Source organism: Syngnathus typhle, linkage group LG15 (assembly GCF_033458585.1).
Source record: "Syngnathus typhle isolate RoL2023-S1 ecotype Sweden linkage group LG15, RoL_Styp_1.0, whole genome shotgun sequence".
NCBI classification, from domain to species: domain Eukaryota; kingdom Metazoa; phylum Chordata; class Actinopteri; order Syngnathiformes; family Syngnathidae; genus Syngnathus; species Syngnathus typhle.
In genome coordinates, this window is record NC_083752.1 from 7,198,212 (window position 1) to 7,221,429 (window position 23,218).

At 44.0% G+C, this 23,218-nt stretch overlaps 5 protein-coding genes and 1 long non-coding RNA gene across 14 annotated transcripts; 4 read left to right on the plus strand and 2 right to left on the minus strand.

Annotated features, from left to right (window-relative positions):
* The first annotated feature begins 264 nt into the window (after positions 1–264).
* On the plus strand, positions 265–4,763 carry dnajc18 (DnaJ (Hsp40) homolog, subfamily C, member 18). The gene is made up of 8 exons (XM_061299533.1): positions 265–755; positions 1,368–1,536; positions 1,601–1,746; positions 1,932–2,132; positions 2,216–2,328; positions 2,432–2,541; positions 2,618–2,790; positions 2,873–4,763. Exons 1-8 carry the CDS (start codon positions 629–631, stop codon positions 2,995–2,997), a joined length of 1,164 nt encoding a protein of 387 aa, XP_061155517.1. The 5' UTR covers positions 265–628; the 3' UTR covers positions 2,998–4,763.
* On the minus strand, positions 4,031–10,041 carry LOC133168182 (bromodomain-containing protein 8-like). 6 transcript variants are annotated; one of them, XR_009718158.1, is made up of 22 exons: positions 9,895–10,036; positions 9,765–9,812; positions 9,318–9,414; positions 9,016–9,085; positions 8,889–8,938; positions 8,649–8,771; positions 8,449–8,529; positions 8,275–8,339; positions 8,039–8,181; positions 7,789–7,971; positions 7,610–7,691; positions 7,329–7,463; positions 7,005–7,165; positions 6,507–6,930; positions 6,376–6,413; positions 6,034–6,308; positions 5,832–5,924; positions 5,663–5,731; positions 5,172–5,482; positions 4,986–5,030; positions 4,671–4,763; positions 4,031–4,557 (listed from the first exon to the last, which is right to left on the minus strand). XR_009718158.1 is itself a non-coding variant. In XM_061299530.1 (22 exons), exons 2-21 carry the CDS (start codon positions 9,781–9,783, stop codon positions 4,704–4,706), a joined length of 2,496 nt encoding a protein of 831 aa, XP_061155514.1. In that variant the 5' UTR covers positions 9,784–9,812; positions 9,895–10,036; the 3' UTR covers positions 4,031–4,557; positions 4,671–4,703. The 6 variants fall into 6 exon arrangements, 5 of the variants coding, with proteins under 5 accessions (XP_061155514.1, XP_061155513.1, XP_061155512.1 ...); XM_061299530.1 differs by having other exon boundaries at positions 5,200–5,482; XM_061299529.1 differs by having other exon boundaries at positions 4,031–4,763; positions 5,200–5,482; positions 9,900–10,041.
* Positions 7,101–9,905, plus strand: LOC133168186 (uncharacterized). Its single transcript, XR_009718159.1, has 3 exons — positions 7,101–7,221; positions 7,294–7,474; positions 8,989–9,905. It is a non-coding gene; the product is annotated as an uncharacterized LOC133168186 (long non-coding RNA).
* A 1,159-nt stretch (positions 10,042–11,200) lies between the features above and the next one.
* Positions 11,201–12,726, plus strand: gng8 (guanine nucleotide binding protein (G protein), gamma 8). 2 transcript variants are annotated; one of them, XM_061299535.1, is made up of 3 exons: positions 11,201–11,622; positions 12,259–12,358; positions 12,481–12,726. In XM_061299535.1, exons 2-3 carry the CDS (start codon positions 12,275–12,277, stop codon positions 12,607–12,609), a joined length of 213 nt encoding a protein of 70 aa, XP_061155519.1. In that variant the 5' UTR covers positions 11,201–11,622; positions 12,259–12,274; the 3' UTR covers positions 12,610–12,726. The 2 variants fall into 2 exon arrangements, with proteins under 2 accessions (XP_061155519.1, XP_061155518.1); XM_061299534.1 differs by having other exon boundaries at positions 11,201–12,358.
* A 678-nt stretch (positions 12,727–13,404) lies between these two features.
* Positions 13,405–16,193, plus strand: tmem45b (transmembrane protein 45B). Of its 3 annotated transcripts, none has more exons than XM_061298773.1 (6): positions 13,405–13,564; positions 14,490–14,687; positions 14,762–14,974; positions 15,066–15,250; positions 15,361–15,503; positions 15,707–16,193. In XM_061298773.1, exons 2-6 carry the CDS (start codon positions 14,498–14,500, stop codon positions 15,816–15,818), a joined length of 843 nt encoding a protein of 280 aa, XP_061154757.1. In that variant the 5' UTR covers positions 13,405–13,564; positions 14,490–14,497; the 3' UTR covers positions 15,819–16,193. The 3 variants fall into 3 exon arrangements, with proteins under 3 accessions (XP_061154757.1, XP_061154759.1, XP_061154760.1); XM_061298775.1 differs by lacking the exon at positions 13,405–13,564 and adding an exon at positions 13,573–13,724; XM_061298776.1 differs by lacking the exon at positions 13,405–13,564 and adding an exon at positions 13,720–13,859.
* Positions 16,186–22,974, minus strand: nfrkb (nuclear factor related to kappaB binding protein). The gene is made up of 26 exons (XM_061298772.1): positions 22,816–22,974; positions 22,377–22,531; positions 22,101–22,302; positions 21,902–22,029; positions 21,664–21,835; positions 21,443–21,547; positions 21,302–21,375; positions 21,142–21,223; positions 20,884–21,076; positions 20,692–20,803; positions 20,496–20,622; positions 20,342–20,419; positions 20,185–20,261; positions 20,065–20,111; positions 19,924–19,984; positions 19,665–19,839; positions 19,487–19,593; positions 19,285–19,408; positions 19,026–19,105; positions 18,725–18,915; positions 18,391–18,655; positions 18,138–18,317; positions 17,233–17,934; positions 16,895–17,001; positions 16,672–16,807; positions 16,186–16,551 (listed from the first exon to the last, which is right to left on the minus strand). The coding sequence occupies exons 2-26, from the start codon at positions 22,500–22,502 to the stop codon at positions 16,411–16,413; spliced, it is 3,792 nt and encodes a 1,263-aa protein (XP_061154756.1). The 5' UTR covers positions 22,503–22,531; positions 22,816–22,974; the 3' UTR covers positions 16,186–16,410.
* Between the last annotated feature and the right edge of the window lie 244 nt (positions 22,975–23,218).

The window sequence follows — 23,218 nt, forward strand, 5'->3', positions numbered from 1 at the left end:
CTATCCATCCATCCATCCATCCATCCATCCATCCATCCATCCATCCATCCATCCATCCATCCATCCATCCATCCATCCATCCATCCATCCATCCATCCATCCATCCATCCATCCATCCATCCATCCATCCATCCATCCATCCATCCATCCATCCATCCATCTATCTATCTATCTATCTATCTATCTATCTATCTATCTATCTATCTATCTATCTATCTATCTATCTATCTATCTATCTATCTATCTATCACAGGAAGTGACGTCACAAGTCCATTGCCACTCACATACGATCACTCCGAGTTTAGCAGGTGCAAACTGACAATAATCAACTTCAGGTTATAGGTGTCATTGTATATATATATTTTATTTTTTTATTTTTTTAAAATGTCATGCGTCCTTGAGTTTTCGCAGGCTGTCAACAAACGCCGTTGCCAGTCGGTAGGTTAGCGTCAAGTCCGTGCCAGCTTGAAGCTAACTAGTTAGCTTGTTAGTTAGCTAGCTACCCTTCAGGCTAACGTCACGCAGCTGTCAGTTAGCAAAGCTAAGTGGCTAGCAAGGTGCAGTGCCACCGGCTTGTACGGCGTGTGGCCCCTTTCGGACATTAGAAGCTGCAAAAAAACTGCAACTAATGGACAAAGACGAAGCGGACCGGTTGATAGAGAACGCGAAGCTATTCTTACGGGCAGGACGGAGGGACCGAGCGCTGCAGCTGCTATATGAAGCCCAGAATATCTACCCCAGCACCCGGGCTAGAGGTAACATTAGCAGCCGTGCATGGAACAAGCCAAGACTCATGCTGGACCATTATACTCCTTTAATGTTACCTCATTACAATGTTTTATTTTTGCCTGACGTGCATCTCTGGCTGCTTTCTTTAGTAGGAGACATGCCTAAGCTGTTGAACTTTTGTGCTGTGTGGACCACCCGCTTCTGGAGTTGATATTTCAAATATTAAAATATTCCCTCTCTCATACTAGCTACATGAAGGTAACCGAAGGTGGGCAGAGTAACCAAATACTGTGCTGAAGTACTGTTACTTCAAAATATGACGTAGTTAAATATCTATATACAATATTCTTTTTCATAGGCTGTAAGTGAAATGTGAGGCCAGGAGGAAGGACTGAATATTATTTGTCTACTTCAAATAACGCATTTGGGAGACACTGGATTAGATGATGCTGGACTCAACTAGTAGAAGACTGTGCAAAATGATGATTTGTCTTTTTCATTTTTTGTTCATTTTGTTATCCTTATAGATCATAAATAATCAAGTTGCCATGCGATTACCTTGATTTGGATTACAGAAGTTGAACCCACACAGACTTCACTCAATGTTTTCTTTCTCCTCTGAACACTTCTCTCTGTAGTGCTGATTGACGCCCTTATCAAAAATGGAAGCAACGCTGCTCCGGGAGCGAACTACGTGCCCCCGCCCAAAGGCTGGAGAGACGAGGACTGTGGAAGTGCAGCGAGGAGTCAGGTGAACAGCGATGACAGGAAGAGCTACACAGAAGAGCAGCGCCAGGGTGTTCACAGGTACACAGCCATGACCTCATGATATGAAGGATTTTGTATCTGAACACCCACATTGTCACTGCAGGATTAAGAATTGCAGAGACTTCTATGAGATTCTTGGTGTTCCCAAGGATTCCAGCGATGACGATTTGAAGAAGGCGTACAGAAAGCTGGCCCTAAAGTTCCACCCTGACAAGAACTTTGCTCCTGGAGCCACAGATGCTTTCAAAGGTAGAGCAGTTTGATGTTACAAATATGTCCAATGAACTATTGTTCAATGTTTAAGCTTTGGTGGCGCTTTGTGCTCTTGTTTGTAGTATCCAAATCAGTTATTTTTTTCTTTTTTTTCCCTTCAATTCTTCAAAATCAAGTAAGCTTCCTTTGAAGTGTCTTCAACATTGGTCTTCTTCCCTTAGCAATAGGCAACGCGTATGCCGTACTGAGCAATCCAGATAAGAGGCAACAGTACGATCAGTACGGTGATCAATCGACAGCGGAGAGCGCACCCCAACACACCACCCACCATCGCCACCACCGAAACTTCCACAGAGACTTTGAGGCCGACATTTCCCCCGAGGAGCTCTTCAACATTTTCTTTGGAGGACGTTTCCCTACAGGTGGGGATGTGCCAGGCTGTCTTGTCTTTTTCCGCTAAGATTCACATGTGATTGTTTTAGACGAGTGCCGTTGTCTCCCTCAGGCAATATTCACGTGTACACCAACCAGGGCGCCTCGTACTCTGAGTTCTACAAGCCTCGCCGCCGACGAACTTATGAGCGACGCGAGGATGTGGCAGAGGACAACCCAAGTCAGGTGACTCGCTCAGGGCCAGGAGGGATTAGATATGTTTAGAAAGTGTTGCGCTGCATGCTGCAGCACGAGCACACCTACTCACAGTTTTGTGATTTCCACTCAGAACACCTTCACAGCTCTGCTGCAGCTCCTCCCTGTCCTGGTGTTGATTCTCATCTCGGTGTTTACTCAGATGATGGCCACCAACCCACCTTACAGCCTCTTCTATAAACCGTGAGTGTGCCGAAGAGCCGTTGCTCACGCTTGACAGTGGGCCGTCGCCGACCACGCGCGGGCTGTGTGCTTTTAGGAGCATAGGCCTGGTGGTTTCCCGGGAAACGCAGCACATGGGCGTGCCGTACTACGTGGATAAAGGTTTTGAGAAGGAATACCACGGCGGCACCCTGGACGAGCTGGAGAAGACGATCGAGAGCGACTACGTCGAACACTTGCAGAGCAGCTGTTGGAAGGAGAAGCAACAGAGTAAGACTTCTGACATTTACTGCTGGTGATCTGTTTCTACACCTAAATATTAGTTTGACGCGTGAAACCCTTTTGCTCTCAGAGTCGGACTTGATGAACCTTGGGCAGTTGTATCGAGATGAGCGTCTAAAGCAGAAGGCCGAATCCATGAGGCTGGACAACTGTGACAAGCTGCATAGATTGGTCGGGCGTCAGCGAGGCAATTGAAGGACGGTTTGTTTAAAAAGGAATGCCACTCTGGTACATTATTATTATTTGTACGATTACTGAGTTTATTTATCCACTTGGGCCATGATGGCAAGAATCATGCAGCAGAGTTGGGAAAGAAATGTGCCTTCTCTCCTCCGAGATGGTCGGAAATACGTGTCAGTTTGCGTGTCAGCCGCTTTGGTGGCCACAGCACTGAGGCTCTGCCCTTTTTTGAACTTTTTCATTTTAGATATGGTCCCTGCCTGAGGTCATTGTGCTTAGATATATGTATGTCCGCACGCTTTGATTTGAATATTTTGCTGACTGTTTAGTGCCCTTGCCAAAATAATCAATTAATCAGCATATTCCCTACAGTGACTTGAATAATTCATCCTTTGGACAAAACGCACTATTATACTGTGAAGTTATGGACTTTGTTTTTATTTATTACATATTTATTTATTTAGTTGAAATCAAAACAAATCATCAAACGAAGTGACTGCCTTTTTGTTGTTTTTTTGTTTTTACTCCGCGCTTTATCAGTCAATATTGAGCTTTCCCCAAGATTGTCCTTTTCAAAACCAAAACAGACATTTGAAATGAAAAATATGGACATGACAATACATGTAAGAATTTACATTGCCGTTGCGGTGCCATGCGCTGTTGGTTTCTTGTGACATGTTCAGGCTCATTTCAAGCACTTTTATTATTTAATACTTCTATGTTGCATGTACCCTAGTGAAAGATTGTTTTAGTACGTATTGCCTTTAGCAACATATTTTCAATCAATATTGACTCACCACATTGATTCAATGGCATTGACGGCACATTTACTTAAATACTCTTGTTGGCTTTTTCAAACAGAACTATACAGGAAAATTCAAAGTAAAATGGACTGTTTTTGTGACTCATGTCTTGTTTTGTGTTTCTGTGGTTTCGATTCTGGATGCATTAAAAAAATGATCATGCTGAAAGTATGTCGGCAATTTGAACATGCCATTATTCCACTTGAATCAGCAAGAGCAGGAAATAAAGCAGTTCACAAGAAGTATACAAGCCAAACTTGAATTTATTGTTTAAAAGTAGTGTTATTATTATTACATCCACAAAACACAGTGAGATTACCACAGTACTGCTTCACTCAAAATATAGGTAGGTATCCGCAAAACAACCACAAAATATACATTTAAAATGATTTAAAGGTTGTTAAAATGAGGAAAAAATAAGGTTTCTTTTTTCCCCCTTAACGCCTTAATAAGGTAACACCACCTAAAAAAAAAAGTCAAGCAAACCAAAGTCTTTGGCCTCTGTTTTCACACAGTGTCTTTACGTTTACTGTAGTGCATTTATCACCGTTCAGTCCACCGCACTAGTGTAGACCAGATGCAGCCCGCCTGTAGGATTAGTTGATTTTGAGGCTTTATAGACACTTATACAACCTGATGTTCTTGCCTGTGAGCAGGCCATGAGTGATGTAGAGCTATCACAGGCTTTGACCCACTCTTTCGGAATCTCCTTTTGTAATCTGGGATTACACGTAATCCATTTCTGCAAAATAGGAGTTTCCCCACATCCAGTCTGCAGCTCATTGGAAAACGGAGAGCAAATTGGGGATTACACGTGACACAGATTGAGAAGGGGCGGGATTCTTTATCATTTAAATCTTGGAAGTATTAACACATTTTACTTACAGTGTCAGATTTAAATTATTCTGCCTGTTTTGTTCATTTCTTCATTTTGAGGTCAGCTTCAATGGCACAGCGGCGCCCTCTGGTGCCTCCATCCTACATGGACGGAAGAAATTGTGCATTGTATGATTTAACTGCTTCAATAGAAACAGTTCAGCTCTCCTTTACACGACAGACTCATTTGAACGAATATGTATTAGTTTTATTATCTTAGTATATTTTCAGTAACTGAATTCATCCATCCTCCCATATTGCAATGCTTACTATTTCAACTGAATCTTTGTGTGTGTGTGTGTGCTTGTGAGCGTGTATACTTACAAAAAGAGACAGCAGAAAAGCAGGAGAGGACATGGAGAAGGCGTCCTGTGAGACGCAAAAGCACATCAGAACTAGGATTCAAATATGTAATGATGCAATTGAAACATTTTGAAGACGTTTTTGTTTCAACATACATGACTAACGATTGTATTCCCGTTTTTGGGATAATTAGTCACTTCTTTTAACCTCTTAATTTGTCTCCTCTACGATGCACCTTGTCTGTGGAGTCCTGCCGTCGCAACCCCTCACGGCCCCTCAGGCCTTTGGCGCCAATACCGGACTCGGAGGTCTCCATGATGAGCTGGGTGGCTAGAAACTGCTGGATCTGCTCCAGGACGTCACGCTGCATCTCCACGGCCATGTGGTACACGTCGTGATCCAGGCTGTTGTACATGACGGCGTTCTGAAACATCAGCATGATGTCCCGCTGGAACTCGGCTGTGGTTCGCATGGAACCACTTTCGATGTTCTTCTTAATGGTTGCCAGGTCCATGGGCCTGCAAAAGGACAGAACGTGGGAGCTGAGAGATTTCGCCATCATAGCCGCCATCTGCACAAATCAGGTCAGTATATCCAGTTTTATCAAGATCAATTATTTATATAATTGATGAGTCCCACATCAACAAGCCAGTGAGTTGAACTCAAGTGCATTGGTGCTACAGTAAGTTCACGCTTACCTGTGCACAATGCTATGATATCCTGGTGCAATTTCATCTGTCACCGGTTGCAGGAAGACATTTGCATACCTACAAGCAGTCCCATAAAAGCAATGCGGCAAGTGTGAAATATCAAAGAATCACACTTTTAAAAAGGTCTGCTGGAGGATAATAGATGGTTTAGCTTTACCTGTGATTGGCAGCCGCACGCCAGACCAACATAATGGCCTTTTTCCAGATCTTGTGAGCTTGCAGAGCCTCCAGGTCCTCGCTGCACAAAGAGCTACACAAGAATGTTATGTCAGAATAGGTTATGACAATCCTGACTCAACTGACCTTTCGCATGACGCAATGCAATTCGTTAACTAGACAAACGGAAAAAAAAAACGTACAACTGTGACGACGCGGGGCTGCTGGGGATGGAGTCGGCCGTGGTGTGGAGCTGCAATGATGACGAAGCTGTGTGGAGGCTGCACGCGTCCTCGCTCTCGCTGGCCGCGTGCTCCATCTCTCCGTCAGGCTCTGACGAAAACCCCTCGACGCCATCCCCATCTTCCTCCTCCTCGTCATCCTCATCATCTTCTGGCCCGTTGACCTCATTGTCTAAATTTGTCCCTGAGGCATTGTCTTTACTATCGACACATACGTCACTCTCCTCCTTTATCTTCTGCAAAGATGGAGGTTGCGAGATTATACAGTGGAGGTACTATGACAACTCTGACGCGGTGGTGTACCTGTCTTTCTGTCACTAGCGAATCTTCTAATACTGATTCTGCATCAAAGTAAAACACTCCATTAGATTTGCCTGCACAAGCGAATGAGATCAAACCACACGATGTACATGTTTATACATGCGTGCGCTCACCCTGACTGGTGGTTTCAGATCTTTGCTGTGCCCATCTCTCTTGCAAAGGCATGTGGCTTTTATGGCGCACCGCATCTCTCATGGCCTCGAGCTGTGCAGGTGCTCCGCTGAGGCGCTGCACAAAACTCCTGACATTGCATGAGGAGGTTGGTGGAAGGCCACTCTGTCCCACTGGGCTCTCCGCATCACAGTTTTCTTGACTACTGCACGCAGAGGAGAGCTCGGCTGAAGTTTTGCCCTGAATGTCTAACTCGTCTGCTTGATTCTTTGTCGGGCTTCGGATGAAAGATGAAGACTGAGGAACCCCCGGGGGGTCTTGGGTATGGAACGGCTCGGCCTGCCAGGAGCCGGGAAGAGTGTGGCCGTTCTCTTCGCACAGGAAGAGAGCAGCTTCGACTGCAGCCGCATCCAAAGCATCTGCAGCCTGGAGGAAAAAGGTAGACGAGACGTGCCACGTTCAATCTTCCTCAATGTTTTACGTGTGGAATTGCAATATACCTTGTCCTCGATGATTGCGATGATGTCCCCGACCGTCTTCAGATCCAGTTCATCTGCCATATAGGAAACTGTCACATCCTCTTCACTCGGCTCGGACACTTTCACACCTACGGGGGGAGGCTGGCACCCAAAGGACGCAGATGCTGCGATCACATCCACCTCTGCAAATGAATGACACATCAAAGGCATCACACATGGCTCAGTTTTGAACATTTTGGTGGGTGTACTAATTTCACATTTTGAAATCACACCACTGCACTTACAAATATGTACATCTTGGATAATTTAGGATCATGTGACAACGGGCAAGTGTGAGTTTGAGACCTGAACATGCTGAGGCCGCAGATTTCACTGGCGCAGGGGTGGTGCTGGAGATGGAGTCTGTGCTGACCATGAATCCTAACTGTGCTGAGAACTGGGAGGGTCCCACCTCCAGGAGTCGAGATAACATTGGAGCACCTTTCATAGAGGTAACCGCAACACAATAGTGACATTGGATTATTTATTTTTTTAACTACACAGGGGTTAGTTGTGGTTAAACAAAACTGCAAGTATGCAGTAGATTGCACGTGTACCTATTCAAATGTCCAGAGAATATATTTTACCTGATGCTGGAGAAAAGGGCAGCGTCAACTGCAAGTCGTGTGCTACAGTCATATTACCAGCGGATACGTCACGCTCTCCAGTCTGACACATACACAGGACACAAAAATACATACGTTTGCTTTCAGTACAAATGATGAAATCATTTTTCATTGTCTTGGTTTAGACATGTTCAACCTACCAATCTGGATGTCGTGGCCAAAATGTTGCCTTTCTTCAGCAGCTCAGAGAGGAGTGGAGACGGGGGTGGTGTACCTCTCTGGGCCAGGACTTTCTTCTGGGTGGGGTCATCACCAAGTAGCGGGTTCTCGTTACCCGAACCGGAAGAGTCGGCAAATGACATTGATCTGACAGGACCTGAAGCCTAAAGACAGACAGAATCCGAAACGTTAGCGAGGTCATGTTATGAACATAAAAACCCTAGGACTTACATCTTTTGGAGATGAAAAATCGGGATGAGAGCACGGGAGAGGGTCAGCAGAGGGAAACTCCAGGCTGGTTGAGTTACAACCCGTGGGTGAATGCATGGCGGTGCCTGCCACACGCCGAGGTGTGTTCTTTGCTACCTGTCTGGCTGAAAGCGAGAGGAAGAGCATTAGGATTTGTTTCTCATTAGCGCCGCCGACACAAATCATAGATAACGAGATGTACAAAATCAAGGCGATACCCTGATAGGCAGCGTCTGTGACTTTTCTTTTCAACTCTGCTTCTTGCTCTTCTAGTTTCTGTTTCCTACACAATACATTTCAATGCATCAGAGCATCATCATCGTCATATTAAACACACAAAAAAAAAGATGCGGTTGTATCTTTGGGTGAACTGTGAATTAGCTGCATTTTACCGCTGAATTTCCTTCCATAATTCTTCCAGTTTGGAGTCTAGATGGCCAGCTTGAATAAGTTCCGACTCTCTCTTCAGTGTCCTGTAGGTTAGGAACAGGATTTACTATAATACTGTATGTGTCCTAATATTTTGTGCTTTATGATAGAAAATTGGTGTGTAAAAAAAATAAAAATCACCATCTATGGTGTATTTATGTACCTGTGCTCCTCTTGCGTTTGTTTGATTAACTTTTTTAATTCCTCAATCCTCTGAGTCGTCAGCCTGCGCACTATCACATCCCCCACCGTCTCTACCACCTCCCCCTTCTCGCCTCGCTTCCTCCTGCAATCACACAATGACAGTGAAACATTGCCCTATAGGGAAAAGCAGTCACTCAGGTCGTATATTGTTTGTATATTATTTTTGCCGGCAATACTGCCAATGCTTTCAATCACTCACTTTGGGGCGTCAGTGTTTTCTAAGAGCTCAGAATACTTGGAGGCACAGTGCTGTGAACAGAAGTGTGTAAATAGTGTGTAAATTCATTTTTTCTATACAGTGAAGGACATTGAGGACAACATCATGCCTTTTGAGAGAACCAGTCAGGTGGCCGCCCGGGTTCTGCAAATGGTTTGATGGCTCGACTGACAGAGACCCTGCAAAAAGGAAGATGAAACATGAGATTTCCTTCAAGGTCAGATTCTGCCACTTCAATAACTACATAATCACCCCATCATATTACATAGTTGCCGCTGCATTTGGTTGTCATTTTATTTAGTTTTGAAAAATTGTGGACAGCGAAAACCGCAGTCCAGTAAAATCACATGTAACTCTGGGTCTTCAGTCTAACACCTGTAGGTTGAAGTTAATAGAATGACGGTTAAGTACCAGTTCTGATCTCCACTCCTCATAACCGATGTGGCCAAACACAGCTTCTCCCTGAGTGACCATGCTTCTGTTGGGCCGATCACAAGCAGCTTGTGTTCTGCAGATGACCAAAAAAAAAAAGTTAAGTTGTCGCAGCTTGTAAAAATCCTGGATATTCATTCTAAAAAGAGGAAAGCGCTTCCATTCCCCGGCCTATCTTGCTAACTCAAGCTGCAATCCAAATCCTTTGTACTCAATGCATTGCTGAGTAACAGCACACGCACGCATGCTCATGCTGTGTCCAGCTGACGTGTGTGTCAACAGAGGTGTCAGCTGGAGAGACCTGCAGGTTGAGCGGCGGTGCAGCCGAACTTTGTGGTGCCAAAGAAAAAAAAAGGCGAAAGCACTCACATTCGGCTAGCACATAGCAAGTCACAGCAACATCACCCGTTCGCCGACATTACTCACTTCCAACGCCGTTTGCCATCTTCCTGTCATCCCCGCACGCCGCGCATCCTGCCACCGCAAACCCCGGCAGTTAATACCACTTGTGTTATCACGACATGCCGCGTGAGCGCGGAAACAAAACACCGGTTACCTTACAAAAATATGTGATCGCTCCCCGGGGGGTTTCGCCGTTGACGTTAGCGCGCGCACCCCATCCTCGTATTGTGCGTCTTAGCTAGCGTTAACTTCAATATCAAGTCGCCCAGTCAGAATGCAGCATTCGCTTCAGTCCGCCAGGCGTCCCGCCTTGATTCGAACTCGGTCAACGTTAGAGATCGAGCGGACAAACAGGAGGAAAAATAAATTAGAGCGACGTGCTCGTACGACCACCGTCGTCATTTATCATTTAAAAGTAGCTAGCTACATGCTGCGTGCAGTGTGCACGCCCACCAACACGATCACTCAATGATGGTGGCGCGCACACGCACGCGCGCACCCATACATGCACATGAACGCGCACACAAAGCTGTATCTGCTGCTGTGCTGCTAGCCCACTCTAAAAGATGAATTAGAACGACCATTGTTTCTGCACAAACTGTGACAAAATGACTAAATAGAAATGCATCCGTTTTTGTGTAAATGTACATAATCACTGAATTGGAATACTTAATAACCATGTAATACATGTTGAGAGTTATTGGTGGGTCAGTAGCCTGCCACTATAAAGAAACATTCACACACAAAATACCATGAAGTCTCTTAAAATGGTTCATACATTTCCCCCAATGGACAGATGTGATTTATGCATATCCCATTTATACACTGTTATTTACAGACAGTGTATTATAACCATTCATTTTGATCAAGTATAGTATACAGTAATCTTTTCATTATAAGGCTAGAATGAACATTTTGCATGTGTCCCTAAAATGCTGTCCAGCCTGTCAACACAGTAAATAGTAAAAACACCACACACAAAATTAATTGAGCCACAACATGGTTATTACACTGCATTTAAGGCCCTTGTTGTGACACTTAAATATTGACAGTTCTGTCTTTAGCTCATCCTCATAGAGAGCCAATTGATTAGTGAGAAATGGTAATGAGCCACCTGACATTTAACAGCACAACACAGCCACTTTACCCCCTGGTGCTTTGTGTAATAACTTATCACTATGGCAAACATTGCAGCGAAATCATCGAGTGCATTCATATAATCATGCAGCTTTTATTCAGATTGTCCTTTTTTTAGTTAGAATTGAGCATTCTTAAACAAGTTTTGTGTTATATCATGAAATTGCGCAGGTGTACCTAATGTTGTGGCCGACACGTGAGGCTAAAAGCCATAATGTGTGGCAATTGAATAAATAATGCATATTCTCGTAAAGAGACTTCCTTCCGATCAGGCTGTGTAGGTTCATTTCACACTCTGTGAATGGTTGCCTGTCACTATTCAGTATGTGCTGTCCTTGAGTGGCTGTGACTTTAAATACATTATGAAAAGACATCTGAATACATTCGGAATCCAGTGATTGTTGTATTAATGTAAACTTTGAATCTAAATAGGAAATATCTTCTAATGTTGCTTAATTGAGGTTTGTTTTAGCCTTAGAATGCACTTTTCATAAGACCACGCCATCGGGTTCAGTTCATCCAATGCTGCAATGTCCTAATGTCATACGTCAGTAGGTTCAGCACGGCATGCTGCCTTGCACCTCTGCTCCGAGCTCACGCTGGGGGCAGAACCAGCACTAATTAATTGAAGGAGGGAACCTGTTGAGGCTTCCCTCCCCATCTTTGCCATTCATCACACTTCATTTGATGCTGCAAGTTGCCGCTCAGGACTCAAGTGCACCTCTCAGCAAAGGAGCATCTCGCGGTGAGTGATGTTTGCGATGAATTTTCATTCTAAGGAGAAATCTCGAGATTTTATATATGAGATAGGGTTATTTTAAATGTCTTTAAGAAAAGCTGCACCTGTGTATTAGTGTGCTGGTTGAACATTTGCTGAAGTATGTCTAAGTTATTTGATTTTCTTTTTTTTGTATTTTGCCCTCACTGACTACAAATAAATATAAAACAATGTCATTGTTAGACCAATGGGGAGGGAAAAGATCATTAATATTATTTTAGTCTGAACCACATAAATAATACATCTATGTATTTAATATGCATATATGTATTTAAGATACATATATAATTGAAAAACAACAGCTCTGTTTTGTACAGCGTAAATATGTTGAGCTTTATTTACAGTCTCATCTCGCGCCCATCAGGGGAGCAGCACTGCCCTCCCTTGTCCTCCTCCTCTGAGACCCTCGCTGTGACACGTGCAGCTGAGACTCAGGGCAAAGAATTAATGAGCAAATTGAAACAGACTCAATACTCACGGCCCAGTTACCTTCAATTATCAGTCGCTGAAACACACGCACGCACACACACACACACACACACAGTTTTTGTGGTTTTCACTGTATAAAATTACCACTAGATTTTTCATGCCTGTTTACTGCAGGCAAATTAGCGGCAGCATGTCCAACAACATGGCCAAGATTGCGGATGCAAGAAAGACGGTTGAGCAATTGAAGCTGGAGGTCAACATCGAGAGGATGATGGTATGTGTATATTTTATGTTGATACAAAGCAAAAACATTTTCTGTCAATTTGACAAATTTGGTGATCAAATGTCTTCCTCTTGTAGTACATAACGGATAATTCCATGCTCATGTTTTCCCAGGTATCCAAAGCAGCAGCTGATCTAATGGCCTATTGTGAAACTCATGCCAAAGATGACCCTTTGGTGACCCCAGTACCTTCCTCAGAGAACCCCTTTAGAGAGAAGAAAATATTCTGTGAAATACTGTAAGACCATTGTGGACATTGATATTTTTAACCTTTGTTTTAATATGAATTTCTTTATTTTTACAACTGCCTTGTTGTGCTATATGGCACGCAGAGGAATGAATGTCCATGTTTGAAACTGATAAAGATGCCAATAAAGACTTTCTGCAAAATGAGTGCAAAGTTCAGTTAAATGAGGTCATAACCCCCCCACCCCCCCCCCCCCCAAGCGATTCTTACATCAGGAATGATGATGATAAAACACATCTTATCTTTCATGCAGGCCACAATGTTTGTATAGTATGGTGGCAAGTGTTCTGCAGTCACTTTAACCCACTGCCGCTAGGGGGCGTGTTTGTTTGGTATTGGGGATGATTTTTGTTTTCTGGCAATGCCTCACACTCACAGTTCTGAGGTTTTAGGTGCGGATGCTTCCTGATTTTTACTGCACAACGTTTTTCATTCTTACGTCTCAGCTGCTTCAAAAAAAAAATATCAAAGAACGTTATTACTTATCCGCTTTATTTACTAATTTTTTATGGTGTTATTTACATAAATCTCCCAAATAACTTTTCTTGTAACACAATTCTAACTATTACACAAAAATGCTCAGTCGTGCTGTCATATATGGGGGATGACCTTTGTTGACATTTTGGTTATACATTAGCAGAGTGATATGCAGTTTTTAGTCTTATGTCACCCACTGAATTTATGTTCATTCTCCTTCAAAATGTTTATTTTATTCGAATTGGAGAGGCAAAGATTAGATGATTATCTTTTACAAAGTTATCCCACACCCTTGTATGTGACTCTCAGGAAGAAATGTTCTCGTAGGAGGAAGGGGTGTAAGGGGAAGTTGGGTGGGGCCGAGGGATGCAAACACGCACTGGCTTTTTTTCCACAGCGTGACAGGTGACGACGATCGTACTCTTACAAGCAATCTCCTGTCTTTCCCTCGGGAATTGGTGGTAAAGGTTGAGGTATTGTAACGACCTTTTTGCTCGACAGTTCTTTTTGTAACTCACATTTGGGACAGTTGGCACATTCAACCTGGAAAACACGTTTGACCCGTTCGAAAGTGTCGTGCTGTCCACAAACACTGCCAGAGGAAATCGAGCTCTTGATGAATCGTTATCGCATGTAATTATTTAAATTTACTACAGATTTACAAAATAGTCAATTATAGTGTTCAACCGTACGATTGCGGAAGCAATTGGAAAGTTTATATCGCGGAACTGGTTGACTTCTCAAACAGGATATCCTAGACCTGCTGAGGTGAATCTGATTTATTTTCCGATTAAATGGTTGATGGCGAGAAAAACAAAATTTGGCAATTTGTGAAATAAATTGTATGCGGGTGGATATTTCTTATATTTCTTTCTAGATAATGTGCAAACACCTGTTGTGAATCTTGGGTTCATATATGCTAAATGTATTGACGTGATTAAAATATATTATTATATACAATATTTATTGTTTATTTTCAGGAGTTATGACAACTTGACAAAGCATCAGAATATCATTGAAATGACAGATTATCAGGTTTCACGTTCAACCACAGGTGTCAAACTCAAGGCTTGTGCGTCAAATTCGCGAGTCATTACTAAAATTGCAAATTGTCTTCACTTTTAATATCTTTTTAAAAAATATATATTTGACCAGTTTTTACTCATCTGTTTTGAAAACGAGTTATTTGTCAGTTTGTTTTGTAGCTTTTAATGTATATAATATGAGGTGCTCGTACATTTATTTGCGTTGACAGTCATAACGGCCCTCTGAAAGAAGCTATTACTACAATGGAGCCCGCGAGAAAAAAAAAAGTTTGACCCCCTTGCTTTAAACAACAAAAAAAAAATCTTAAAGTGGCTCCCAAATTGATTGTTTCGTGTTTCTTTTTCTTTTCAGGCCTCACCATGGCCAACTTTGGGGGCCATGCCATACCTGGCTCCTTCTTCTTGCTCTTTGGATTATGGTTGACAGTTAAACACACACTCCAGCACTACTGGAGGAAAAACCAGCCCAAAGGCAGAGTTGTTTTGCCTCCTTTCTTTAAACGAATGGACTACATCGAGGGAGGGCTTCAAATCTTTGCCTCATTTGTCGGTCAGTCTTCTATCTTGACACATTTTTGAACCACTCCAAATTTGCTCTAATCTTTGTGGTCCCGTCCGTCTCAGGCATCATGGTGGAGCAGTTTGTTGTGGACGGGCCGCATGCACGCCTCTATGACACGGACAACCATTCGTGGGTCAAGCTGATGAACTGGCAGCACAGCACCATGTACCTCTTTTTCGGCATCTCGGGAATGGCTTTGGTTCTGAGCACCTTGTGCAAACTGGTGCCGCTTGGCGTGGACCGCCTTACCCTCTCCTTAGCTCTTTTTGTGGAAGGTAAGAAGAAGTTTAGGGAAGTTTTAGGTCAACACAAAGCTTTTGATTATTGCACTTTGGAAGTTACATTTTTTTGTTTTTTGTGACCCAGGATTTCTATTCTACTACCACGTGCACAGTCGCCCCCCTCTGGACGCCCACATCCACTCCTTGCTCCTGGTGGCTGTGTTCAGTGGGTCGGCCAGCATCATGATCGAAGTGTTCTTGAGAGACAACATTATTTTGGAGATGCTGAAAGCGTGCTTCTTCATCCTGCAGGGCTCGTGGTTCTACCAGGTAGTACTGCTAAGTGTTGAGATGGAATACAAGAACTGCGTCAAAATTGGGTTTTTTTGGGGCTCAACTGTCATTCTGTCGTTTACAGCAGCGTTTAAATCTCATTCTAGATCGGTTTTGTTCTTTACCCACTGAGCGGGCCGCAGTGGGATTTGACTTTGCACAGCAACATCATGTTTGTCACTATGTGCTTCTGCTGGCATTTGGCGGTGGCTTTGTTTGTCGTCTCCAGCACCTCGGCTGCCGTTTGGATGTGAGTATTATGTCTTTTTACTAGCGACACAATTCAATCATTTTTTTTTGTAGTTGTAAGAACTAAAATATATATGATTTTTTTGTATTAAAAACTAGACCGTAATCAAATTGCACTCTATAAAGTCTTTGCAATAACTATTCTATCAACGCTACAAAAAGGTCTTTTAAACCGCGCTTTTTTTTTTTGTTTATCCCCAAAAGCACCATAAAGAGATTCTCCCGAAGAGACCGCGACATCGAGATGGTGATGCGAAATACACTGTCCTCTGCAAACTCCGACAAAGCTTTGCTCGAAGAGTCAGAAGAGGAGTAACGGCTTGACAATATCCCTACTTGTTTTGTTGAAAATTAGTATTTGAACTGGACGAGTCTGTCTAGTCTTACTTTTCTTCTTCTTTCAAATCTGTTATTCTTTTATTTTCATTCATCAGTCACACTCCTGCGGACAATTGAGTCTTGGATGAACCCCCCAAAGCCTGTTTTTAGAATATGTGAGGAACCTACTGAAAACTAATGCACGTATTTGGAGATCATGCAGGAATGTCAAACTTCAGAACTATTCAAACCACAAGGCTGCCTTACATTTTAAGATGTGAATAGACTGAATACCACTCCTGAAATTTAAAAGTTGATGTTTAAATTATTTTTCTTGTCAATCATTACAATAAATGCAAACAATGGAAAGTTATGAGATTTAATCAATGATGTAAGTACTTGTAATTTAACATCTCAGATTTATCATTGAAGGGAATGAAATGTAGTTAAGGTTATTTAAAAAGAAAAATAACATTGTCTAACGGCGAACAATGAACGTGCTTGCCAGTTACACAGAAAAGATTACACACTGATAGCCAATATTACAAAAACACACCAAAAAGAACAGGACGCAAGATGGCAAGTACAGATCACTGAGGAGGCGCAGGCGGGAGATCGGGTGGACATTTCGGCGAAGGCGCAGTGGTGACGACGACCGTGGAGACGGATTTGGCGGAAGCTGCCGCCATGTGCTGCTGGAGCTGCTGTGCCTGGACTGTCTGGATTCGCACCTACACAAACAAAAAGTGAGCATTAACAGCAACCCATTACTGATGTACAGCATGACTCGAGGCTGTTATTGCTGGCAAATGTAAAAAAGAGAAGCGCTGTGCATCTGCTTCCTCGCAAACCTGTGTGGCCTGTCCTTGCTGCTGGAGCTGCTGGAACTGTTGCGCTGTGACGAAGCTGACCGGTTTGTTCCCAGCAATCAGCTTGGTGCCTGCAGGCATGGTGGTCAGGATGATGTTCCTACCCAAGCTGCTGATACTGCACAGCGACAGGAGGAAGGAGACAACCAACATCACGCAAGGCCATCCGGTTAATCTTGAATCCAGTGCATATCTTGAGACTTACTTAGTGTTGAGACTCCCCTTCACAATTGGTGTCGTCACCACACTTTTACTTTTCAGTGGTTGATTGAGGACTGATAAAGGAACTGTGATGCGGGCAGGTAACTTGCCCTATAACCAAATGAGAAGAATGCCATTGTCACTGTGTGTTTAGGCAACGGTAATAGATAAAGATCAACATAAACAGTGTTGCACTGTGAACGCAAACGTCAGTGGAGAAAGGTGCTTTTGTTATACCAAAAACGGAAGGAACCAATAAAAGTTGAAGTAGTCAAGTCGATAAGTTTAAGTATTAAATACTAACAGAACCTGTCTGAGAACATGATGGCCTCACTCTCTTACCGTCTGTGTGTTGACAACAGGAGCAGGCACCTGACGCATGGTTGTTGTGTTTGCACCCAGCTTCAGAGAAGTCGAGGCTCCCGAGGCCACCGTGATGCTCTTGGCGCCAGCCATGACATTACCGCCGGCGGATACCGTCAGGGGCTTGCTGCAGCCGGCGGTTGTCATGGTGATGGTCTGGACTTGTTTCTGCGGGATCACCCCGAGACCCGGCATGATCCGGATGGTGGTGCCGCTCTTGTCCGGAGAGCTGACGGTGGAGAAGGTGCGAGATTTCTGGTCGGCCACGGTAACGCCTAAAGTGGGCATCAGGCGTATGGCTGTGTCGCCCGCGGCTTTCAGCAGGGTGGAAGAGATAGGCGCCGTTTTGGCGGCAGATACTTCCCTTGTGCACGACGCAGAGGCGGACACAGAGGTGTGCGGGGGCGTGACGTGGAGCGTGGCCGATATGCTCTTGCTACAGCCGCCGGCGGTCGTGCCCAGGAAGTCGGGAGTGAGTTTGACTGTCGCCACGGGTGATTTGGTGAGCGTGGCCATCATGTCCGGCGTGATCCGCAGTACGGTCTGGCCTTTGGCGTCCGTGGTGATGGAGGAGGGCGGAAGGCGCAAGACATCTTTACCCTGGATGCGGATGTTTGTGGTGGTAAGTGGAATTCCGGCCGCTCCTGAGGCTTTCGCACCTAACTGGCCTGTGATGGACACCTTTGAAATAAAAAAATACAAACTGGGTCAAAGTGTGACCTGCAGGTCACATACAGCCCCCTTTTTTCGTTTGTTGTAATCCGACCCAGAGTATTTACAATCGAGCCCTGTAATATTTGTTGAATTGATTTAGCATTTTTTTCATTTCATTAATATGTATTTAATTATTTCTCTAATTAATTCATGATCGTTATCTGGCCTACTTGTTTGATGGTTTGGCTGGCGACTCCTTGCAGCACAGCCGACGACGATGCGGGGATGTTGGCTGGGGTGCCAGGTGACACGGTCAGAGTTTTGGCCACCGTTGCCGTGGAAACCGTCAAAGTGTTGGGCACCTGAACAGGACTAGCAGACTGGCTCCTCAAAGGCACAGACACAACTGTCTGTTTTTGACAATACATGAAGGTAGTTAGAACACAAGACCTCTTATCGTCACTTCCTCATTTACCCTTTTACCTGTGAGATGCCCTTGGTTGACACTGGCATCCTGATCTGATGAGGGTTCTGATGAACCAAAGCAGCTTGCTGACTTCCTGACAGAGAACCCAGTCCGGGCTGAGTGGAGACGACCCGAACCTGAGGAAGTGAGCCTGCCTGCAGGTGGCTCACTATTCGGGCCGTGTGTTGGGAAGGAAGAGACTGAGAGGTGACTGGGCTGGCCTGACTGGCGGGTAAGATTGAGCCCAGCTGAGGCAAGGAAGGGGGAGACACCAGAAGAACGCTGCAAGAGACACATGCGAGTTCACGCAAAGGGTAGTTCTGATACAACAGCGAGGAAAAACAAACGCACCCTGGGTTGGATTTGATTGCATCCGAGACTGTGGTCTTAGTTGGTGTCGTGACCGTGCAGGGCAAGGGTGACTTTGGGGTGCCAGGAGTGTTTTGGGTTGGAGTAGACGCTGTCGGCGACATGGGACCTATATCCTGTCCTGCTTCCAAAGATCCCGTTGTTTTACCTCCTGCTTCTTTACTGCCTGATTTCTAAGGATATCAAATAGAACGTTTCCCACTCAAAATCGAAAACTAACAGTGTACTAGGACAATAGCATCATAAAAATGTAAAGTCAGAATAAACAGGCCGGTTGTCTCACAGGCTTGGACGCAGGTTTTGGCTTCTGCTGCAGTGCTTTTCTTGCTTTTGCGGCAGCCGCTTGAGCCTGGTGGATCCTCTCTGGTTGGGAGGGAAGAAACCGTTTAATAGCCCATTTCTTATTTATGGATTGATAATTATTCTGTTAATGCAATATTCTAAACCCTGGAGATGGTAAAGTTTTGATAAGCTAAAATGATAAATACACCTTGCCCCGCTAGATTGTTATAAGCTGCTGCCACCTCCTCATTGTTGCTCACCAAACTCTTCTTGACTGCGGTTGCGGTGCAGGTAAATCCACAGTTTGCGACCAATGTCGTACTTCACACAGGGGTCCTTCTCATAGTGCAATCTATCCAGAGCACCGCTGACAACCGTGTTCACCTAGATGGCACGAGAACAGTTTAATAACGGAGAGCTAATCAAACCTAAAAGTAGTTTCAGAGAAAAAAGTGCCTCTACCTGTGCACTTGTGACGTCAGGGGCAAGAAACTGCGAGTCCTTGAGAAGTTCGCAGATTTCTGCCCGAGTTCCCTCTCCATTAGGAAGCCTGGCTGCTGCGTCACGAACTATTTAGAAGAAATGAGAATTCAAAGCTTCTGTTTGCTTTCACGCACACACAACGGGGCGACGCTCTAACCCAGAGAGAGGATGGTGACATAAGGCGGGCGATTGGAGCGCAACAGCGTATGCTCCCGAGCTTTATTGAGAGACATTTCCTTATCAAACACTCCCTTGACGGGCCCCACTACCGATTCAAACCCATGCATGCGGAACGTGAAAGCTTTGTGGGGTTGGCTGTATCTCTGCTGTTCCTAATCAACATAAAAAAAAAAAACATGATTAGCATGTACACACAAAAAAAGAAAAAGAACAGCAAAATAATTGAGAGAAGAAACCTGAATTTGGAAGAGTTGTCTCTCATCTCCCGTGCTGGGTCTCACCACGTAATCAGTCGAACTGTTAAAGATATTTAAGCAGCTAAAACAAAAAAATCACAAATATTTATTTTAATTCAATTTGCATAGATTGAATCTTACACTCGTGGCATGGGGGGTGTTAACTCTGATAGCTCTTCACTTTCAGTCTGTGGATGACAAAGTCAATTAGAAACAAACCATATGCATTTTTATGGATATTTGTCTGTATTTTTCTAATACCTTAACCACAAAATCTTTAGAGTCCAACCACAGTTGACAAAGTGCAATTAAGTCCTTTTCTGCATCCTGAATGGGGCCTAAAATGAAGCAAAGAGACATTCCATCTTAACAAAGACGAACAAGAAATCAATTAATCAATTACGGCTCCATCGCTAACCGATCCACTTCCACTGCTGTGTTTCATCGACGAATTCCACAAATGGCAGGAAGCCGCTGGGGAGCGCCATGACACCTTCTGTAAGACGACACAAAACAAAAGTATTCAATATCCCCAAATTAAAATCACTAGTAGAAAAAAAAATGCTCAAGACCTTTACTCTCTCCAGCGAGAAACTGCAAGGCGTGGAGGACCAAGTCAGACCAACAGGAAGCAGATGAAAACCAGGTGTTGAGTGAGCTCGCAGGAGACATCTGCCACATTTGGACTTTCTCCTCCAGCTGGAGCACATCGGCAAGAACCCGTTACAATCCAAGCTTGGCCTTTCAACTCATAGGTTGTGAATCTACCACTGAAGTGCTGGCCGGGTGCTCCGTCCTCAAAATGCTCTCCAACAGGCTGAAGAAGCTGACGGCTAGTTCTTCCACGACCACCGGGCTGCACGGAGGCTCCTCCAGGATTCTGCAAGGATGAAGATGACGCTAAGATGTTACAAAGATACTATGTCTTGACGCTTTTTCTTAACTCTGCGCCAAACGTACTCCTCCTTGATGTTGGCCAGCGGGGTCAACGGCGTGTCTGGCATGGAGTTAATGATGTTCGCCAGAGGGGCAGCTGGGACGTCTGAAGTAAGAGCATCACAGGGATCCTCCGATTCCACTTTGACCGTTCTCATTTTCTTCTTTTTTCTTTCTTCTTTGATTTTTTTCTTCGGCAGAGACAGCTCAAAAAGCGCTGGAAGAGAAATAAAGACGGTATTGGTAACAGAAGAGATAGTTTGGTGGAGCGGATTCACTTACGTAAGGTTGATTTGCGACCAATATTTGCCCGGGAGAGTATGTCACTGAGGTGGATGTCAGAGGTCATCAAGTCTGGATGATCCTGACAACAAGAATTTTCTGTGATACACTGTACAAATTAAAACCACATCAATTTAACTCCTATGTAAACATTATTTACTGGTTGTCGCTTCCTCTTCTCCCGATGGTTTTGTAACATGGCTTTCAAGTCCTGCTCTCCAAGTTGGGTTTTTTCTAAAAGAGATCACATTTTGATGCCGATGATGATAAACACAGGATCACTTACAAAATTACTACTCACCGGTGGTCTTCATATCTTGGGTAGAGAGGCTGGGCACAACTCTGAGGGAGACGGTGGGTGACGGCGAGGACGGTGACTGTGGTGCTGGTGTCCACAACGTTAGATCTATTTGCATGAGCAATAAAACACCGATGCAGGTAAATGAATTGACTAACCTAAGGCACCTTATCTTTTGCAATAAACATGAAAAAAAAAAGTGAGGAATGAAGAAAAATACTAACCGTCATCATCAGATGAAGCATTACTGTCGCCACATTCAGTTTTCACCTCCTTTAAAATGCGTCTCAGTCTTCTTCTAACCTTTTGTTCTCGTATTTCTGCGTGACTCCTCGTCTGTACCTTTTTCTTAGGTGGAAAGTCCAGACCATTGTGAACGGCAAAATCTAATAACTCCTGAAACAAGAAAAAATATTGAGACTTCTCGGTATTGTTGTACTTTCGATATTTTGCTGAACACACCTTTCGGGAGACGAGGATTTGTTTCAGCAGCCTGTGGTAATATTGCTGAAGTGAGTACAACTGTCGTCTTTGCTGAGACTTGGCACACAACTGCCTGTACTTGACAACTTCAGGGTTGAAGTAACCATCTGTGTTTGGATCATAAACACCACATCGCTGAGAAATGTTACGTAGATTAATCGGCGAGTGTGTAAATTACCTCTGAATAATTTTTGTGCAAGATGAAGAGGATTTCCAAAATGAAAATTTCTGTTGTTGAACAGGTCATCCACGACATTGCCCTGCTCTGCTTTGTTATTATCGGGGAATTGTGGCAAAAACTGACTGAGGTGTTGCCGCTGGGAATCGGAGAGCACTTCAGTCCATGTGCTTTCACTCATCACAGAGAAGAAGATTTCGGGCTGATGACAAAACAGTGACCAAAGTGATCAATAATCCACACAGTCAAAGCAGCGTTCAGCTGCACATCACTTACATCTTCAAGTAGTTCCTCGGGCAGGCTGACCCTGCAGTCTCCTAGCATGCACTCCTCAGTGATCTGTCCACCCTCTTCCTCTTTGGGCTCGAGGGGGTCTGTAAGTATGTGAGTCAGGACATCCATCCTGCTCCTCTGCTGCCCCCTCACTGGGACTGAAATACCACAACATCATTTCATATGATACGTGTGAATACTATTTATGTCATTATTGCACGGTTGGCTTTTTTAAATGCACTCTAACAGACGACTTGCTTTCTGTGATACTAAACAAGGTGTGTTGTAGCATGACAGCAGCTTATCGTAAGTAGCGTAGACGGAATTTATTCAAGCGAGCCTTCCAACGCAAATACCTAAGCTGCACTGCATGCTGCCATATTTTTTTGTCTCGACAGAAGCGATCCAACACTTTTCAAATACATTGAAGGTTGTTTCTTACCTTAGCCCACCCTATGTTTTAATATCGCAGACTGGGACGGTCTTCTTCTGGTACAAAAATGACGTCGTCAAATGGCGTGCTCGGTTCACAGTGTCCCTCTAGCGGCGAAGAGACGAACTACACCACGTATGACTTTTTTATTTTGCAACAAATTGAAACTGAAAGCCAAGTTCAAATTGCACGCAACTAATTCATGGATAAACGGATGGATAAAGTTACATCATGTTCATACCCAATTCTTCAAGCTGTTCAAATATAAACTTTCAATAGTTTAGAAAGTTTATTTTAAAAAAACCTGTCCTTCAAACACCTACTCCACCTAATTATAGTACTGTGAGAATAATGGGAAAATCAATTTAAAATGGAGGAACCCACTTTTGAAGTGCTGCCTTGTTCAGTTGCT

Coding starts and splice junctions, on each gene's coding strand:
- dnajc18 (XM_061299533.1), top strand. CDS start 629: ATGGACAAAGACGAAGCGGACCGGTTGATAGAGAACGCGAAGCTATTC. Junction 1,747..1,931: donor AGCCACAGATGCTTTCAAAG/GTAGAGCAGTTT, acceptor TTCTTCCCTTAG/CAATAGGCAACGCGTATGCC. Junction 2,791..2,872: donor TTGGAAGGAGAAGCAACAGA/GTAAGACTTCTG, acceptor TTTTGCTCTCAG/AGTCGGACTTGATGAACCTT.
- LOC133168182 (XM_061299529.1), bottom strand. Junction 7,692..7,788: donor TGGCCACGACATCCAGATTG/GTAGGTTGAACA, acceptor TGTATGTGTCAG/ACTGGAGAGCGTGACGTATC. Junction 5,732..5,831: donor CGTGCGGCTGCCAATCACAG/GTAAAGCTAAAC, acceptor GACTGCTTGTAG/GTATGCAAATGTCTTCCTGC.
- gng8 (XM_061299534.1), top strand. CDS start 12,242: ATGCCTGTTTACTGCAGGCAAATTAGCGGCAGCATGTCCAACAACATG. Junction 12,359..12,480: donor TCAACATCGAGAGGATGATG/GTATGTGTATAT, acceptor ATGTTTTCCCAG/GTATCCAAAGCAGCAGCTGA.
- tmem45b (XM_061298773.1), top strand. CDS start 14,498: ATGGCCAACTTTGGGGGCCATGCCATACCTGGCTCCTTCTTCTTGCTC. Junction 14,688..14,761: donor AATCTTTGCCTCATTTGTCG/GTCAGTCTTCTA, acceptor CGTCCGTCTCAG/GCATCATGGTGGAGCAGTTT. Junction 15,251..15,360: donor AGGGCTCGTGGTTCTACCAG/GTAGTACTGCTA, acceptor ATCTCATTCTAG/ATCGGTTTTGTTCTTTACCC.
- nfrkb (XM_061298772.1), bottom strand. CDS start 22,502: ATGGATGTCCTGACTCACATACTTACAGACCCCCTCGAGCCCAAAGAG. Junction 20,112..20,184: donor CTAAAGATTTTGTGGTTAAG/GTATTAGAAAAA, acceptor TGTCATCCACAG/ACTGAAAGTGAAGAGCTATC. Junction 19,985..20,064: donor ACACCCCCCATGCCACGAGT/GTAAGATTCAAT, acceptor TATCTTTAACAG/TTCGACTGATTACGTGGTGA.